This window comes from Lycorma delicatula, chromosome 3 (genome assembly GCF_047948215.1).
Source record: "Lycorma delicatula isolate Av1 chromosome 3, ASM4794821v1, whole genome shotgun sequence".
Lineage (NCBI taxonomy): Eukaryota > Metazoa > Arthropoda > Insecta > Hemiptera > Fulgoridae > Lycorma > Lycorma delicatula.
Window position 1 is genome coordinate 195,092,943 of NC_134457.1, and position 20,437 is coordinate 195,113,379.

General features: G+C 28.7%; 1 protein-coding gene across 2 annotated transcripts in view; it reads right to left on the reverse strand.

Annotated features, from left to right (window-relative positions):
* Positions 1 to 497: 497 nt before the first annotated feature.
* Positions 498 to 20,437, reverse strand: part of LOC142322331 (E3 SUMO-protein ligase ZBED1-like) — a 39,636-nt gene continuing 19,696 nt past the window's right edge. Inside the window, exons 7-11 of one of the 2 annotated variants that reach the window (XM_075361280.1) lie at positions 15,958 to 16,164; positions 15,203 to 15,360; positions 8,420 to 8,625; positions 3,589 to 3,915; positions 498 to 2,205 (exon numbers count right to left, since the gene is read on the reverse strand). In XM_075361280.1, coding sequence (XP_075217395.1) covers positions 3,593 to 3,915; positions 8,420 to 8,625; positions 15,203 to 15,360; positions 15,958 to 16,164 — 894 coding nt within the window. In that variant the 3' untranslated portion in view covers positions 498 to 2,205; positions 3,589 to 3,592. Of the gene's footprint in view, positions 2,713 to 3,588; positions 3,916 to 8,419; positions 8,626 to 15,202; positions 15,361 to 15,957; positions 16,165 to 20,437 lie in introns of both variants that reach the window. The other variant, XM_075361279.1, reaches the window with a different exon arrangement.

The following is a 20,437-nucleotide window of genomic DNA, read 5'->3' on the forward strand; positions in this document are numbered from 1 at the left end:
AAAATTAATCATTTTTATCTATAACATAAAATTTGTTTCTTCACCAAAGACTGTAACTAGTATTTTTCAGTTTGTTCTACAATTTTTGTCATTGTTTCTGCTTTTTTCCACTCGGTTGTTAAATTATTTTTGAAAAAGGGAAGATTTAAATAAAGGCCTTAAAAACCATGATTTCTAATGAAAAAGGAATTTCACCAACGAGTCACTTGGTAAAATAAAGAAAAAGTTAATATTTGTGTTGTTAATAAATATTAATCTTTTCCTTATTTTTTTATATTAAAACACAAAGCACAACTTTGTAAAAGGTATACAAAGGGAAAGAAGGTAATAAGTCAATAAAAAATTAAGTTCAAAAAATTATTTTTTTCAATAAACAAAACAGCACTCATAACAGTAGAAATCTGTTTTACATAAAGTATTTATTCAAATTAGAACTATCAGTCCAATTGTAATACTACAAAGATATGTTTAATTAACAATTAAAGTAGCTCCATACATTAAACAAAATTATTTCATTTAAAAAATATTGAACTTAAGCTTAATAAATATTAGGCATATTTAAAATATTAGCTATTTATTAAAACACTTAAAATATCTTTCATGTACAGATTTTTCAGTTATAGACTATTATTAAATATGGTCAGATGGATAGAAAATATATACTATTTTTATACACATCAAATAAAAATTATTCTCTAGCATTATGTAAAAAAAAAACAAAACATTTCTTAATAGAATTAATTATTACAATAAATAGAATCTAATCGATAATGTTTTTGTGACAAGTTGAAACCACCCACATAACTACACCAATGCATTTATTCAAACAATTAAATTAAGTTTGATTGACAATTTAAAATTAATATGTACACAAGTGGGGGTTAATTTGGCTAATTATAATTAGAATTTGAGCACCTTCTAGTTCAATTATACTATCAACTAAAATTTTAATAAAATAATCTGGAGTCTTATTCAGATAAAAACAGCAGATTTAAAATAATGTTCATTTAAAATTTATCACTAGTTAGCAGTTTTACATATCAAAATATTTTCACATTTATTTATGCTCAATACATATCTAGTTTTCTTCTTTTTTTACACTATTTATACCCTTGTCCATTACTGTGACGATTTATTACTGATGATAAAAACATAAAAAGGTTTAGATATTCACTTCTATACTAATATGTTTTGTAAATACTTATTATTTAATAGGAAAACTAATGAGGTAGGAAAACAGAAAATTTTTCAATTTTCATATCATGAATCCTGCAATTAAAATACAGTATCCATAAAATTGTTTTGGGCTTCAGAACAATTTATTTTTATAACCAATTCATACTGCATATTTCAAATATATGCTATATGAAAGAGCAACTCAGTTTTTGAAATGTTTGGTGCAACTTAATGTAACTTCTATTTCTTGCCCTTCTAGTATATAGAACACACTGTAACATATGATGAAACACAAAAATTTGGATTCAATAGCTTAAAAGCATTCCATACTGTTTATTTAAACTTTACTCAGAATGGATCTGCTCAGTGTAGATATCATGGCTTTCTACATTTTGTTTGGATAATCAGGAGTTTGAAACTACACCATAACTTTACTGTCACATAAATCAGAAAATAGACATGTTTATGTCATTAACATAATTAAAGTTATTAACATAATTGGTTGTCATAATTGACAACTTAGTTGTCAGATCATACACTTAGCATTAGTGTAATATAATATATATATTATATAACACTTCTATAAACATAATAATATATTACATATATACATCATATACTAAAGCTACTTTGTACATTTACATTCAAAGTGCAAACTAATAATTACATTTTTGGTAACCATAACAGTTCAGCTACATATGACTGTTTGCATTGTTGTTATTCAGTATAGTCCAGTCTATACCCAACACTTCATAAAAGAATAATTCGATTTAATTTTATTGTCTTTTTTCTTAAAAGAAATAATTTTTTTTTTCAGAAAAGTTGCTGTCGCTATAAATAAATTTAAGTACTTCAATGTACCACACAATCTATAAACTTTAAACCAACAACACACTATGCATTAAAACAAATTTTATGATTTATTGACATCACAGAAGTCTAAAAAAAAAAATCTCTCAGAAAACTTAAAACTCCATTATTTTCTGATATTTCTTTTAAAATGTTTTCATTTTTAACCGTGATCATTATCTGTAACAAAATAAACATTTTAAAATATAATAAAATTAATCATCATCCTTCTTTCCCTTTTCCCTGTTAGTCAATGGGTAAATTAGTAGATCACATACCTCCACTTTACCATGCTTCCTCAAAAATTTCTCTACTTCTGTTTTTTCATATTTTTTAATACAACATACACAGATTTTTTTGACTGTTCTCTAGATTCTCTTCCTGTTATATTCTTCTTCTTCTTCTTCTTCTCCTTACCCAGTATTTGGGTAGAGCAACAAATCAAAGACCTCCATCTAGTTCTATCCCTCTACCATTAAATCCATGATACTTCCCTCTCTCTACCCCAACTTATAATATCTTCCTTAACTTTATTTATCTAACCACTTTTTCCTTGGGCTTTTCCCATTTACCTCAAATTCAATATTTTCAATGTTATTCTTCCTTCAATCTCTTAGCACATCCAAACTATCAGAGTCTTTCTCTCCCTATCCTGTCCAACATACACATTCTGTGTTTTATTCCTTCCTGTTATATTTAAGCAAATAATAAAAAAAAAAGTAATTATTAAAATTTATAAATAATAATTCTCAAGTCAAGATTATATATAAGATATTTAGTGTTGTTATATTATGTTACATAAATATAATATTTTTCATTTAGTTAAAAAGCAATGTTAAAAGTTATAAAACAATATAATGACAATGACATTAGCAACATCATGTTGTTTTCTTTAGAAAACAGCATATTAGAAAGTATATTACATCATAATAGAAAAATCTTGTAGACTGATAGAACCAGTTTAATGTTGTTCTAACCATTGTCATTTCATTCTTACTAAATAGTAATACTAATTTCTAGAATACTACTCTCTGAAGATCATGGTGTTGTAAAACCATCAGTAAGGAATCATAATGTAAAGAGTATGATGCTGTCTTAACAGTTATTATCTTCTTCTATATATTTTGATAGTCTACAGTGAATAAGAAAGGATAAACTAAATGAGTTACCAAAAATAAAATAATATTTTGGTGTATAATCCTGCAGAACATATGTTTGGTACAAAGTACAGTTTCATTATCACAATTTTTACAGTAACATTGAAAAAGGTTAGGAGGACTAAGGACTAATTATTTTTGAATGTGTTTATTATTAGACTTTAGAATTAGACTATTAGAATGTGTTTATTAGCTTTAGACTTCTGAATCATTTAAAGAATCTTAGAATGATAAAATCACAAAAATAAAGTGTACCTTATAGATAATTTTCCTGACAACATCAAGATATCTGTCCAAGTTTTGTATATGTGAATTCATTCAAATGATCATATAGAGCACTTAATAAAGTATAGACACTAGAATAATTGTAAAATATAAATATGTATGTATGAAAACACCAACTTACAGATTCACATATTGTGGTTAGAATTTAAGAAGAGCAGCTTATCTACAATCTCAGGCCCAAGTTTAGCTCGTTTCATATCAAACATTATTTGTGATTCAACTGGTATTCGACTAGGAGGGGTTGCAGAAGCTGGTATACAGTTGTAACTTGATGCAAGTCTAGCTAAATTTGGAAATTTTGCGGCAGCTTTTTGCCACCATGTTAATGGACAATGATCTAAGTTGGCAGTTGGTTCTGACTGATACTGAGCGATCTCTAATTCAGCTCTTTCACTTATTGAAAGTGCACTTGAAGATGCACATAAATCTCCGAGTAAAAATTCCATCCCTGGAAAAAATGCACCATTTTTATATAAAAGTATCCTAGCTAATATAAAGTCAATTATTAAATTAAGCATAATTTTACTTAAGTTTTAATCAAATTAAAAAAAAGATTAATAAATAATTAAAAAATTTTATTACAAAATAATGGTTGAGCTGAGACTAGACAAGGTCGACAGCTGAGCGGTAGTTAGACTTGTATTATGTAATGCAGTGTAATTTTAAAATAAAAATCTAATAATAAAACAAATATACAAGGTTTTCCAAAGTGGTTGGATAGCCACTTTTTCTAAAACACAGAGCTTTATACTAGCTTCAACCTGGACTGTCCCACACAGCTGATAGGAAAACCCCTATATATATATATATATATATATATATATATATATATATATGTGACAGGTGAGAATATACTGAATCATCACCCCATACGTGAATAAAAATAAATTCCAGAAAATGTCTGTTTTGGATCAAGCAATTTTCTGGTCAATGTCTGTTTACTGTGTTAAGTGCAGTTGAAACAAAAACCTCAAAGATCATATCTTTGTTGTATCAGTGTTATATCTAATTTAACTTTGAAAATTAACAATAATGGAAGAACACTTTAAAAAACAATTTACCTGAAGTGGATGATCCAAAATTGCAAACATATGAAATGCAGGAAGACATTCAAATTTTGGGGAGTCTTCATTAGTGACTGAAGAAATAAAAAAAACTTTATAGCATCAATTAATATTAACTCTTTATTAGAAACAGGAAAATTAAAACATACAATACGTTAACTGAACAAACATAAAATATAATTGCAGCTCTTCAAGAAACTACATTTATGGATGAAAATGTTTTTGATTCACAAAATTACAGAATTTAAAAAAGTATTCCTGGAGAAAAAGTTATGAAGAATGTTCCTTACCTTGACTTTGGTTTTGCAATCCAAAAAGATATTCTGGATTCAGAAATACATTTTAAATTGATAAACACACAATTGGCAATTTTGACTATCAAAAGTACAAGGTATACACAATTGTTAATGCTCATGCATAAATAATAAAACAGGATAATGTACAAAACAGAAATAAAGTAGAGAAATTTTAGAACAGGTTAGATGAACAGCTATCAAAATTCCCTGAGAAACATAATAATATAATTATTGTGGGAAATTTTAATACTAAGGTAGGGAAAGAAAAAACATATAGGGAAGTAGCTGGTTATTACCTTGCACATTTAAACACAAATAAGAATGAAATGAGATTAACAGAGCTGTGCAAAGCTCACGATCTAGTTCTGAAATCAACTTCATTTAAAAGATCACTAAAAAAAGAAAACTATATCATGAATGTTAGGGTTGAACGCGAGTGCAAATATTGATTCTGATCACGACCTGTCTAAAATAAAATTTAAAATCATTTCCAACAGTAAAAAAAATATGAAAAACAATACAATAAAAAGATATGAATTAAGAAAACTAAATTATAATTCAGAAAAAATATAAAAATTAATCTCTGGAAAAACATTAAATAATTGGAGTGAAATCCAAAAGACAATGCTCCTAAACAAACTATCCTAAAACTTAAAAAGAAAAAACACAAATGGTGGAACACTGAATGTGATAACTTAACCCAAGCATACCAAGTGGCTTGGTAGAAATGGGACTAAAAAAAGAATGAGAATAAAGAATTCATAACAAAATGTAAGTTAGTAAAAAAAGAAATAAAAAGGATTAAAAAAGATTACATAATGAATAACGTGAGATCAGTTGAAGATTTTTGAAAAAATAATACTAGATGAAACAAAAAAAAAATAGATGATCTAAATAGGAGGATTGTGTGAAATGTTCCTTTTAGTTAGGTATTGTAAGCTGTGAATGTCTATTTAATACTTTTATCACAGAAAACGTCTATTGTGTTATATTGTGTTATATACTACCCTCAACTTAAGAGCTAGCCAACTCGTATACATTGGTAATAGTAAGAAATACTACTATGTGTGAGGATGTATCAGTTATTAAAAGTACAAAGTGAGTTAGTTTGTTTGCAACATTTTGATTAGCTTTTTTGAATTTATAATTTGATTACAGTATTATGTTTTCACTGCAATTATTATGAAATAGTTATGCATAATTTTTTTACAGTTTAGTGTAATAGTTCTTTATATTTTCTTTCCAACCAGGATAACATTTATGTTAAGAAGGAGTAAAACTATGTGTTGATTAAAAGTCAAATTAATGATCTAACTTACATAAGAGAGACTTTATATGATAACTGTATTACTCTTATATTTAACAAAATGATATAATGGTAATTTTTTACATATTTATTTTTACTACCAAAACTCTTTGTTATAAACGGCTCTTTATAAAGTTTCCCATATGTAAAGATACAGTAGTAATTAAGTTGCAAAGCTAATATATTTGTGACGCAGTTACCTGTTTTCATACAAAATGACTAGCAACACTCAGTGCCAGTCGTGCTGACAGTTTTCATTTCTCTCATTTAAGTTCGGCATAATCACTGACAGAGGAGTGGTTTGTACTACAGTATAGATAAGTTAAACATCACTAGGAATAAGGTAGCCAAAATTTAGAATAAATACTATAATTATTAGTAATTTTCATTTATTTTTTGTCCACTTAATTATACAAAAATTACTCAATTGTATATTCTTTAACCAGGGATGCATATTGTACAACTTATGATTTTTCTTAAGTAAAAGAATAGTACCAGGACTATAAGAAAGTCTAAACCTCTGTATTGAACATTTCAGTATGAGGGTGGTTCAGAAAGTAACCTTCGTTTAGCTATAAATAAAAAACCTGTATAGATAAAAATATTTTATTATATACAACTTAAAACTACAGCTTTTAACTATTTTTCAATATAGTCGCCATTTAAATTAAAGTATTTGTCATTGTGTTTCACTAATTTACAAATACTGATTTGACATGAAAGTATAATGTGTCAACATTATCCCCTATTCATAAATAAATAAAAATAAAATAAATAATAAATTTAATAATTTATTGAATAAACTAATAATTTTCATGAATACTAACCAAAGGTTCGGGGAATTTTAATTTCGCACGCAAACCATTGCTAGTACGACCTGCTGCCGCTAGATGTGGCTAACAGTACTCTTTATGAATCAGTGTTCCAACAGCTGTGTTGGTGAGAGGCTGCTGCATTGTTGACTTTCTTGCGGTTGTGTAATGTTGTGTTTTACTGCTTCTGCGAAGTTCTAAATGGCAGATTTTAAAGAGCAAAGAACCTGCATCAAATTTTGCTTTATGCTTAATAAAACTGGTGCAGAAACCCATCGCATGTTTGTGGAAGGATTTGGTGACAATGCTATGAGTAAAAGTAAAACTTTTTTGTGGTACAAATGATTCAAAGATGGACGAACGACAGTCGATGACGATGAGCGTTCAGGAAGACCATCAACAAGCGCAACACCGGAAAACATAGCGAAAGTGCGATAGGCTATTGCCGCAGATAGTAGACAAACAATCCATGATGTTTGTGCAATCGTACAAATGTCATATGGGTCCGTGCAACGCATCTTGTCGGACAATTTGAACATGAGACGCATTACTGCAAAATTCGTACCGAGACTGTTGAACAGTGACCAGAAAAAAAAATCGCATAGCTGTCTGTAGTGAATTGAAAAATTCAGCTAGAGATGACCCTAACCATCTCCAACATCATAACCGGTGATGAGACATGGATGTACGGGTATGACCCTGAAACTAAGCAGCAGTCGTTGCAGTGGAAGTTGCCAAGTTCACCGCGGCCAAAAATAGCATGCCAAGTTTGCAGCAACGTGAAGTCCATGATGATTGTTTTTTCGACATCAAAGGCATTATCCATAAGGAATTTGTTCCTCTTGGTCAAACTGTCAATGGGATGTTCTATTGTGAAGTTTTAAAGCGGTTATTTGAAAGCATTAGGCGCAAACGTTCAGATCTGTGGGGTAAAAACAGCTGGGTTCTGCACCATGACAACGTGCCCACGCACACATCGCTAGCTGTTTGGAATTTCTTGGCTTTCAGAAAGACTTTAGTGATTCCCCACCCACCCTATTCGCCTGACCTTGCCCCGTGCAACTTTTTTCTCTTTCCAAAAATAAAATTTCAATTGAAAGGCCATCGTTTTAACACAATTGAGGAGATTTAGGAAGAAACTCAGAACATGCTTTGAACACTTACAACTGCAGACTTCCAGGGATGCATGGAATCATGGGAAAAACGCTGGGATCACTATCAATGTGCAAGGGGATTAATTACTTTGAGGGAGATGGTGGAAATTATAATTTATGGTAAGCTATTTTATTTTTATGGTAAAATTCCCCGAATCTTTGGGTACCACCTCCTATATGAAAATTATTTGCAGTATAATGATCATGGGAAGCATCTAATCTGTCAAGTTGTTTCAAACAGCTAATATGTAATAAGTGAATGACTCTTTGTTATATTACTTAATCTTAAAAAGTAAATAAATTTACTAATAGATATTAACCTGATAACCTTCCTTTTTTTGAAGGTGTTTGTCCTTCATTTTCTGCTGTAATATTCCCATTTTCCTCAATCATCTGTGTCAAGAGAACTTTAACAGGGCCATTTAGCATTGCTTTTGCTTCTTCAACTGAATATGGTAGTTGCTTAAACCTTGGATCTAATGTAGTTGCTGCTTTTAATACCATATCGACTGATTTTTCAGAATACCTAAAATTATTTTATAAATTATAGTTAATCATGAAACAATACCTCAGCCAATTTACATTATACATATATACAGCTACATATATTGTTATACCATACAGCAACTTACTGGGGTCATACTACAATTGATACCAAGAAGAAATGAAATAAAACAACATGTGAAAAATAAATTTCAGTCACTTTATCTGATCTGTTAGATAAAAAACAAATCATATGAGATTCAAGTAAGTCTGAAAAAAATGTTTGTATTTAAAATGGCATTAAAAAAGTCTCCACAATGATGCAAGCCTTCTAAAACCTAACATCTAATCTTCACTTTTGTATAAAGGCAGAGCAACATATGGCTCTTTTTTTACAAAATTCTATCTCAAACTTACTACTTGTTTTAAAATGTATTCCTTTCATAGTCTATCAACAGAGCATTTTCAGTAAGGTTATGTAAATACCCCTCAAAGGTTCTATTCCTTGCTTATTCTCCAATCTACTTTCTAAAGTTAATTTTAGAAGTAAATGTTTCTCAAAATTCATGATTTTCCTAAAACCGAATTCATCCTACCACCGATCACATTTTCTATTTCTTATCCTACTCTTCTGTAAATTATTCTAGTTATTAATTTGTAAGAAAGAAGTGTTAAATTTATAATGCAATGGTTCTCATATTTACCTATTCCTGCTTTCTTTGATGTGGTAAAAATAATGTTTTTATTGAAATCTGAGAATAATTCTCCAGTTTCACAAATTTTGTATACAAATTTATAAAGTTTTTTCAGTTCTGCATTGGCCAAACATGTGATTTATTCATAAAAAAACAGTTTATTAAATGGTGTGACATCAACTCCTAATGTATTGTCCTTGTTTAAATTTTTCAGAGCTATTTCATATTCATGTGATATGTAATCTCTAAAAATCAATAATAATTTATTTTTCAGTTAATTTTTACAACTATCTTTCTATATATACCTGCAATATGTTAGCTTTCCCCCTCCCCTAGAATAAGTCTTCCTCTAGGATCTGTGATATTGAATGTTTACTTAATTTCTCAAAACTTTGCACCTTATTTTTCAATATATATCCATATTTACCACTTTTCCTGTGATTACAAGTTTTTCTACATCCATCCCCAAGTAATTTTTCTTTGTTCCTAAAAAATGTTCTTTTCTTATATGATACAATTTTCTGCTTTAATCATCTTTTGCATATCTATACTTACTGCATTTATCCATATGTTATAAGATATTATTGTTATCTAAGGTTTTCTATCTACTGTTGCCCTTCTGCCTCAGTTACTTGATAATGAATTTTTAATTAATACTGAATCTTCTTCAACACTTCAATGTCTAAACCAATGGCATGTTTAAATTTAAGCTCAAATCATCCTCTTGTTCGTCAATATCTCATCTTTATGTTTTCAGTTTTATATTTAGTTTCTTAAACCTCACCTTTTCCTTTTATTCTCAACCTCTTTTCTTAATTACACTCACAATCAATATAGCTGTGTTCTGTAGTCATAATTTGATTCAAATATTTCTGTTTAACTATAATCCGAGTATCTGTTGAATCAATGATTATCTGATACCACCTGATGTAATCCACAAATATCTTAATTTTTTTAGTTCCTATTTAATTTCTTTTACATAGACAAAATTCCTGATTACTCTCTCTACCTGTTATCTCCTACTAAGACTTTTCAATCTATTATTATTATTTGGTTTAATTAATAAAAATAAATTGTCAATTTAACTATTTATCATTTATTTCTTCATACATTTTTTTATCACTACCTTCTACTGAAGAGGTCAGGACATAAATCTAGTGTTGCCAATGGTCTGAGTTTAGAATATACCATGACAAAAATAATTCTCTCATTGTGATGTTTACTAGAGGATGCTTGGTATAACTGTAGCCCTAATTTCTTGCATATTATACTGCCATAATTTGATTCTGTATTATTAACTTTACACAATCCTTTTATTTCCATCTTTGCTCATTAATTCCTACATTACTTTTGAATTCATCTTTTCAAATAAAATTGTCTGACCTCAAAATTACTCTCAAAATTAAAACATTCCATTTGAGACTGTCAGAATGTCATAATTTTTACATTTTTTGAAGACTTATTCTTTGAGCAGTCCCTCACTGGTAAACTATTTCACTTCCACAGTGTTTGATCCAAGAGAATTCTATTATATTAAAAAAAAAAAAAAGAAGAGGAAAGAAGAATAAATAAAATACAATTATAGCTTTTTTTTTCACTGTTTTCAGCTGCATGGTACTCAAAGTGAAATGAGCATTAAGCTTTTCTTATTAAGGCTGCATTAGCTGTCAGTCTCAGCAGTTACTGAAAGGGCTACTGTTCCTTTTAGAAAAAACACGGTCATTGTTAAACTAACAATCCAATTTGAATACTTACTCCTCGAGATTTTTTTGCAGAACTGCATAGTGGCAGAATGGATAAAAATAGCTAAGTAAATTTAAAAATTTGTAAATAAGGTTATATTATAAAAGCCAGATAATACATCATTCAATATATAAAATATATAATTAAAACTAAGTTAAAAGTATTGTTTAACCAAACCGTGAAGTTTACAAATTAAACAATACTTTAATTTTATAAACAATAGTTTAATTTTAATTTTATTTATAAAAAAAATAAAAATAAAAATTAAAAACAATTTTGCCAGCATAAATAAAATTGTCAAATGATCACACTGTTAGTAAAATGGAAAAAGCAACTTAAGGTTCTAAAGTTCCTATTTAAATACAGAAGAAAAATTACGACAGACAAGAATTTTGGTATTTTATCTGATAAGAAGTTCAGAATAATAGGAATAATCAGAATTAGTTTGACAACTGCTTGCAATTATCACTTGAATGTGTGATAAGTATACACTTACCAGAATGTATACTAATTCATCTGTCACATGGAAGATGGGTAACGTCTAGTTTATATTAACAGTACACAATTTTCTGTAGTTAAAATTTAATCATTCCATTTTTCATGCTGTAATTTACCTTCCTACTTAAGAAATATGTTAATACAACACAATATTCATCACAAAGCTTCTTAATGATAAAGATTTCTCTACTTTTCTAGAAACATTATTTTTTCTGTGTTAACTTTTCTTATTGTGTTTTAACTTTTTTTAACCAAATAAGAATATTGTATATTTTTGAAAACATACAAGAAAATGTTTTTTTAAATTCTGTGTGTCTTTGGTATTCTAAAAGGAACTTGAAAGAATTCAAGCTGTGTGGTATGTAAAAAATAGTTTATCAATAAATATTGATACATATCAAAACATTTACATTTTATTGTTATATATATCCAGTTCTCTGGATGGTTCAAACATTATGAATATAAGTAATACTACTGGCATTAGACCAAAAATTATCTTTTTCCTAAATAATATCAACAGCAAACTCAGACATTACGTTCATTAGGCTGAATTAATGGCACTATTAATTCTTTTAAAAATATAAGTGAAAAAAATACATATAATATGATTCTCCGATTCAATATTGCCAGTTATTCTTATATAAATGATTAAAATAAAATTTGGCCTAAACTATCTACAATCAAATAATTTGAAGCAGGGTTTCTGAACCTGCGGGACGGGATGATAAATGGGGGAGTTGTGAAATTAACCTATAACTTTCCATGTAAACAATAATGAAATAATTTTATGAGAAAAAATTACTTATTATAAACATTTTACTTGCATCTATAAGTACACACATAAATAAAATAAAATAATGAGATGGTTGCATTTGTTTTTCATTTAAAAGTTTCTCTGTACGTGGATCTATAACACACAAAAAGCAAATTGTTTTCAAGAGATAAAAGACATTTTATATATTTACTTTTTAGTGCAACCATAGATGAAAAACTCTTTTCACAGGTAAGACGTGGTGAAAGGGATTAATATTTTCAATGCTTCTGTGACTAATTTCTATACTCATTTCGACGAGAAAGGCATATCTAAGTCATTAGAAGTGAATTATAGTTATAATGTTTTATTGGCAGACATTTTGTTGAGCCGATAATGAATTTCAACTGGTAACTTAACAGCTGCAACAATGTTTCTACTAAATGGATTCGGTACCCACCTCTTTGACAAATCATTTTTTTCTTCTGAGAAATACTCCACCGACTGAGTTTTTAGCTCATGCAGAAGCATCTTCATTCTATTCAGCCTGTGGTGAATAGTAGTGTATTCTTCAACCAAATTTTTCTCAATATAATCGGAAGTGAATGGTAACATAACAGAATTTTTGCTTTGAAACCGAATAATCCAGATATCAATCTTATTAATGAAAGCATGAATTTTCTGCCATTAATAAAATGATTATATCACATCTTGTAAAGTCACATTCGTCATTTAAATGTAAAAATACATTGGCTAAGTAAGGCAACAGCAACATATACTCATTATTCTGTAAAACATTGAGAATGGAATTGTTTATCCTGGCAAATTATTAATTCATCTCGCAACCAATAACTGGGTTAACACTTTCCCCTGCGATAGCAATCTGACTTCTGTATGAAAAAGAGATTTTTTTCTTTTCATCCATTTCACTACATAATTAGCAAACAGTCTACTTTGTGATGGTCCACTTTTAATAAAATTAACCATTTTTACAGTTTTGCAAAGAATTTGTTTGAGATTTTCTGGCATATTTTTTGTGGCAAGAGCACATCTGTGAAGGAAGCAGGTGTCCATTCTGCCTTGGTATAAGACGATCTTTTAATTTTTTTTTATAAATCCACTGTTCTTTCTTGTTATCACCTTTGCCATCACTACTTACTGCAGTACATTTTGTCCAAAATATGTAAAAGGTCTTAGTAACTTCATCAAAAGACAATGTCCTGTTGCATGACCAAGTATTGATTAGCAAAGAACATATTTTTCTATGATTGATCTGTCCCTATCGCATGGAAGTGTGTGTCTGGTGATGGCACCACTGAACATTGTCCCTACTGCATTTATATCTCACAAAACATAAGAACTAAGAAATATTTGCCTCATCTGTTGATTCATCAACTCACTTGCTAAATTATACGATCACTAACAATGGTAGCCATGTCATCGATTCGTCATGATACAGTGTCGTTAGAAAGCAGAATTTTTTTCAATTTTGTTTCTTCTTCCATGTCTATTAAAACACTGACCAAATCAATTGCAGCAGGCAATATGAGGTCTTTTGCAAGAATATGGAGTTTGGATATCTTAGATACTTTTAAAGCTATGAGGTAACATGCTTCAAGTGTAATTTTATCAGTATGGCTTTGTAATTTTCTTCAAGTATGTAATTTTATTTTGAAAAATTTCAAGGGTTTAATTTTATGATCTGGATGTTTAGTTCCCAAGTATTGAATTAATTTTGATGGCTTTATGATCGTGCTTTCATCAAAGAAGACTTGGAACCAAACAACATTCTGTGGCTTTCCATCCAAGGAGGTAAAACCATAATTTAAATAACTGTCATTGTAAAATCTTGTCTTTTTCGATCAATTCACTCTCGATTTTCTTCGATCAATTCACTGGATGTAGATGGCTCACTTTAGTTTTTTTCACAAATTTACCAATTTTGCATAAGAACTAACTGAAAAAAAAAAACAGTTACACCGTTTGACAGCACACTGAAAAACTAAAAACCTCTCAATTATTATTATTTTCAATGAAACTAAAATTTTAAAATCTTAAATAAAGAAAACAGATGCACACTTTGCATTCGAAACTAAACTGGCATTCTGGAATCTCTTACGCCTCTTTTATACTGCTGAGAGCACATCATGTTCAAATGTAATATATGCATGTTCGAACGTGACTCTCACAACAAATATTAAGCAAGCAGAATCGTTTGCAAGCAAGTACACATCAAGTTTGAACCTATAAATTGCTCAGGTTTGTACACTTCATATGTGCATATTCACATGCTATCAATGCAGCTAAATAGTTTTAACTACATTTCATTGGGTTGGGGTTGGTGGGAGTTGTGAAATATCCATTTTACATATTTTTTTTTACTTTTTGAGGATCAGTGAGCTAAAAAGGTTGAGAATCACTGATCTAAAGTAATGTAATTAATCTAACTTATGTTATGTAATCAAACATCAGTCCCAAAAGATAACAATCTAATAACATCATACTACTTTTACGAGCTAGTCCAAAGAGAAATCTATACAAACATGATAACATTATAAATCTATACTTTCCACATCAGCTACTAATTAATTAAAATTGATTTAGTAAAGCAAGTGTTAATATGAATAAGAGTAAGCTTGTTTCTTTTTTTTTAAATACACAGAGTAATTTAGTACACACCTTATTTTAAAGGCTAATATTTTACTACATCCAATATGTGTTAAAATCTAAAAAAAAAATGTTTGTAGGAATTACAAGTATATATAAGAAAAAGAAATTCTAAGGTTTCTACACTATTAATATTTTAAAAACATTTTGCTCCCAATAAATGTTAATTATATATAACATAAATAAACTTAAAACATGAAATAAATGTTTGGTAAATCCTCATAGTCATGCAGTTATACAAGATGGTAACTAATGCATTTTATTACCTTTCTTTAAGCATTTTTGAAAGTATTACTTTTAGCTCTTTTCCTAAAGTAGAATCATTTTCACGTACTTTCAGATGAACACTTATTAACTGCCACATTAGAGGTTTTAGTAATGATACCAAAGGAGCCTTTTCTTCTGCTAATGTCATTGTAGTAACCTGTTAACACATAAGCATAAAATCAACATGATTCAGGATTTTTGTTACATCTTGAACTGTATATTGTTAAAAGAAAATACTAAACTTATCTTAGAATAATATTTCCCAATATCAACTTCAAATTACTGACTGCCCTTTAATTCTTAACACTAATTAGAATAGCAACTGATGTGGAGATTTTGACAGGTAAAGTTGATTAGAAATTGCACTTATAAACAAAAGAGTATTCTTACAAGTAATATATTTCTCTTCAACATGACAATAAATAAATATTAATTTTTTATCTTTAAATTAATGGAATGTTTTCTTTCAAAGGCCTTTCAGAGTTGTAAGTTCATCAGTGCAGTACTTATAAAATGTAATTAAAAAATTTAAACATAATAGTATTCTGTTCCATAAATAAAACTGATTAACTGTATGTAAGCAAAATTATAAATTAAATAACTAAAAAGGATGTATTTGTAAGATTATAAAATTTTAAATTAAAAATTTAATTTGTAAGATTGTCTATTCTGCTATTTGTAGTTGATGACAAAAATTTTACAAATAACACTTAAAAACTTATAAAGCAAAAAAATAAATAAACTATTTAAATACCTTAAAAGGTTCTAATACAGTGACTACATCTTCAATTACAGCCCAGTCATCATCAGTAATAATAACTAAATCTTTTTCATATGATGATGGGTCAATACTTTCAATTACAGAATTAATTATACTTCGCCTAGCTAAAAACTGTTCTAACATAATATATGTTGATATCCATGCTTTTGGATAATCTGAGGTTAAAGGAACATCTTCAAGCTGAAACAAAAATAAACCTTCATCAATAAACCAAAAAACATAAAAGGTATGAGTGAGCATATGCTCAGGCACAAATAGAGTTTCCTTCAAAAGTATGATCCCAATATTTCAATAAGGATACTGTCAAAACAATTTCATAGCTATTTACAAGAACTATCTATGGTGGCAGCTCTACAATCCTGCAAGGAATGTAAGAAATCATGTCTTTTATAAAATTTGAGATCAATGTATTGTAATTACAGTGTATACAAATTATTGAAAATCAAATATCCTCCTTGCTTCCTTAAGAAACAGAGTTTCCAGACTGGTTTGTGTACTATAACAGTACATCAATAATTAAATATAAGAGGTACGATAAAAAAATAGCAATTAAAATTTTTATTAAAAAGATTTTTCTTATTCTCTATATTGATACTGTCGTCTTCAAAGTAGTCCTCCAGAAATGCAACAGAGTTACACCAGCATTTCTTCCAATTTTCAAAACATTTGTGGAAAGAATTTTTTAGTACATCAAAAAAAATGACTTCGCAATGATTGTCCTTTTACTGTTCTCTTAATTAGTGGGAACAAGAAAACGTCACAGGCTGCCATTTTGAAGAATAAGGAGGAGCATCAGTATAATGTTTTATTTGGCTAAATTATCATGAATTAATAGTTAGCATGAGCTGGAGAGTTATTGTGGTGCAAAATTCAAGAATTAACACTTTTGCGGTTATTTTCTTCAGATTACCTCAAGTAAACGGCGTAATACTGATGATTAATAGTATTTATTGACTATAAAACCTTGTAAGAATTCAACAGAAGACACCATTATTACTGAAAAGAAACATTAAGGAAAACTTTAACATTCGATTAAACTTGTGGGCTGTTTAGGTCATGTTCTTCAGGAAACTTCCATTTGGATGAATGGACCTTCATTTCAATATCAACCACACACACATATGTTTTGACAGATAAAAGACACATTTGAGCAATTCTGAATTATAAGCGATGTCCAGCTAAGAATTGTTCTGTAATGTTGCTTTTGATTAAAACAATTTTCTAACAAGTTTCACATCCAAAATACTGCTTGTTCCATATCCAAAATGTAAGTCAAAATTGTTTCAAATAATCCATAAGAGATTCCAATCACTTCAGTAACATCTAATACTGATTAAAAGATTATTGATCACAATGCCCTATATTTTGTCAACATATTTATCAACTGTAGATGAATTAAGATGTCCAACCCTTTTGATGTCTAAGGCCTTCTTGAGATCATTTGTACCACTCTTGGTGCTGACTTAACATCCTCACTAATAGCATTCTAAAAACTCTGAAATCTTAAATTTTATGATAAAAATTGAATAAAGTATAATAAAGTGAAAAATTTAATTCAAATCGTCTGTTTTATCCTTTTCAAACAAAATCAATTGCTACTTATAGTAAAATATATCCTAATTACTTGTTTATCAAATTTGAACTACGCGTCTAATATGGCTGAAGATACTGATATACATTATAGACAGTGCTGCCATCGCGTGCAAAAATGATGAACTTGGTTGAAAAGACACATAAAAAATGTTCATTATTGTTTTTATCACACCTCATATATGATAAATAAATATAATGATAATTTTAACTGAGCTCTGGCAATTGCCTCGAAAGTTAATTACGATTACTAAACAGACAGATGAAGACTGCAAACATAAGACTATATACATAACCAGTAATGCAATAATGCTTTAAGTAATGTAAACAGATGCTACAATTCTATTAACAATACAACACCAACATTTTTACTTCCTTGTACGAAGTAAAGGAAGTATTGTAATTACGAAAAATTTTGGTTTTCAGATTTCAATGGAAATATCCATTTTTGACCATCCCTGAATCCATTTTGACTAGTTTCGGCATGACGTCTGTGCTGTACGTATGTACATACATATCTCACATAACTCAAAAACAACTCAAATGTTTCTCACGTGTTACAGCTTTAGAATGCTGAAATTTCTGATTTAGGATTGTTGTAATACCTAATTGTGCACCTCCCCTTTTGATTGCAGTCGGCTGGACCAAAAGTGTCCAAAAAAGCCCAAATTGAAAAAAAAAATTGGATTTTAGACTGTTTCTTAACTGCAGTAATAAGCCCTCATTGAGAGCTTTTCAACAATATATCGTAAGTGGTACTTTTTTAATTGTTTCTGGAGTTGTATCCAAATTAAATTTTAATCAATGAAATATTTGGATCTTACAAGGGGAAGGGGCATATCGGTTTGAATCTGACTTCATTTCCTTCTTAAATACATTGATTTATTAATAATAAATTTAAATGTTTATTAAAAATTATTAAAAGAAGTTTTACAATAAATAATAATTCAATAATGACAATTAAAAAAAATCAGATGTTATTACTGAAATAAAATTTTATGTACTTTTCTTTTTAACGAATGTGTACATGTAATTTAATAGGTGTACAAGGAAGTCATGTAGTGTCCACATCAGATTTTTGATACTGAAATAAAAGATTTTACTAATAAAAGAGAATAAGAATAGAAAAGTTACTGGTAATACAATAAATCATTAACTTTTTCATTTACAAAAACATGATTCCCATAAATCTTCTTTGAGCATGAATATAGACATCTCACAGCAGGTAACAGGACAACTAGTTTTGAAGTTAGTTAAGAAGAGATTAGGAGGTTAAGCTTAATTTAACAGGGTATCTGGCTTATTGTACAATCATGGGATGGGCAGCAGAGATCTCGGACAACACTATATATTGTACATCTATTTCTCTGATCAGATTACAAAAAGGAAGCTGGCTGTATAGATCCTGGCATTCTATTTGCATAGACCTATGAGAAAAAGCAGATAAATGGTAAGGAAAAGAGATAGGTACAGAAAAGGACAATCTTACCATTGAAGAACAGCAATATTAAAACAAACAACTGAACACAGAAGATAGCTCAAGCCCCCTTCAGATAGAACATACCCATCCTTTCCATAATTCAGGAAATCACAGCATTTTATTTAGAATGAGATCACAATTTAACTAATCAATGAAACAGTCCTAACAGCATAAAAGTATACTGAAACAAAAATTGATCTTCTTCCAGAAATTAAAATCTACCTGAGAAAAGGTTCAAGCTTCCTAAGGAAAAGTTTTGTCCACTCAAATTATATGATCTGTAGAAATATTCAGCTTAACTATAGACTATTCAACCATACTTACCCCTTTTCCAGTACTGGATTAAACAGATTTTCATTTTATATGGTCTTAAATGAATTTCTTTTCTTTTAAATGAGTGTAAAAATACCGTATGAAAAAGGTCAAGAATTTCAACAGACATCAGATAGTACATTTCTCTTCATAAAACTCAACATTGAACTTTTTTATTATAAATAAAAGAGTATTTTAGCTAATGTAAAGTATTCCACACATTTACACACTATCTAATTTAAACAATACAAACATTTTTATATGTTAATTTTGAAGAAAACTATTAAATTTTAATATAGTTCAACTTTTTATAAATCATTATAATCAACTTGTTGAGAAAAATATAACTGCAAATATTATCGAAGAGCTCATTAAATGAGCAGAAAAATAGCAAAAGAAAGAAGTTTTGATTTAAAAACAGTTGGAGAAGTTTGGTTTATTTATTTCATACATATTAAGACATTTATCAAATTTTCCTGTCTTCCAAAATGAATTAAGATTATCAAATGATTAATGTTCTGTTCATCACAATTTCCAGATCATAAATTATTAATCTGGGATGAAAACCTATTAAATTAATATTTGCAGATGTTAATCTCCAAACATTAGATAAAATTTTAAATTACCATTATTCATGGCATGTTTCATTGGATACTGGTAAAAGTCATGAAGGAATGGCTATCAATTTCCCAAAACCCAGACAAATTAAATTCCTTCTCTTATTTCTTCAGTTATATTTTACTTATTCTTATTATTGTTACTGTTCTTATTATTCATATTTTTATCCCATTTTCATTACACAGTTCACAGTAGAATATATAAATGTGATTTGTTTCTCTCCCACTAAATTCTGAATTTCTTATAATTTGTATTGATAATTTTACTTCCACCCACATTCCTTTCAGATTATATTGCTTTTACACTTTATTTTATTTTTTAATTATGTTTTAGCTTTTTATTTGTCTGTTTTGTAATATCTTCTTCTGCTAATTTGCTTTTGTGTGATGGATTTATTACATCTTGGTTTGGTTTTTCTGTTTTGTTTTAGTCCCTTTGCAACCCCTTAGTGTT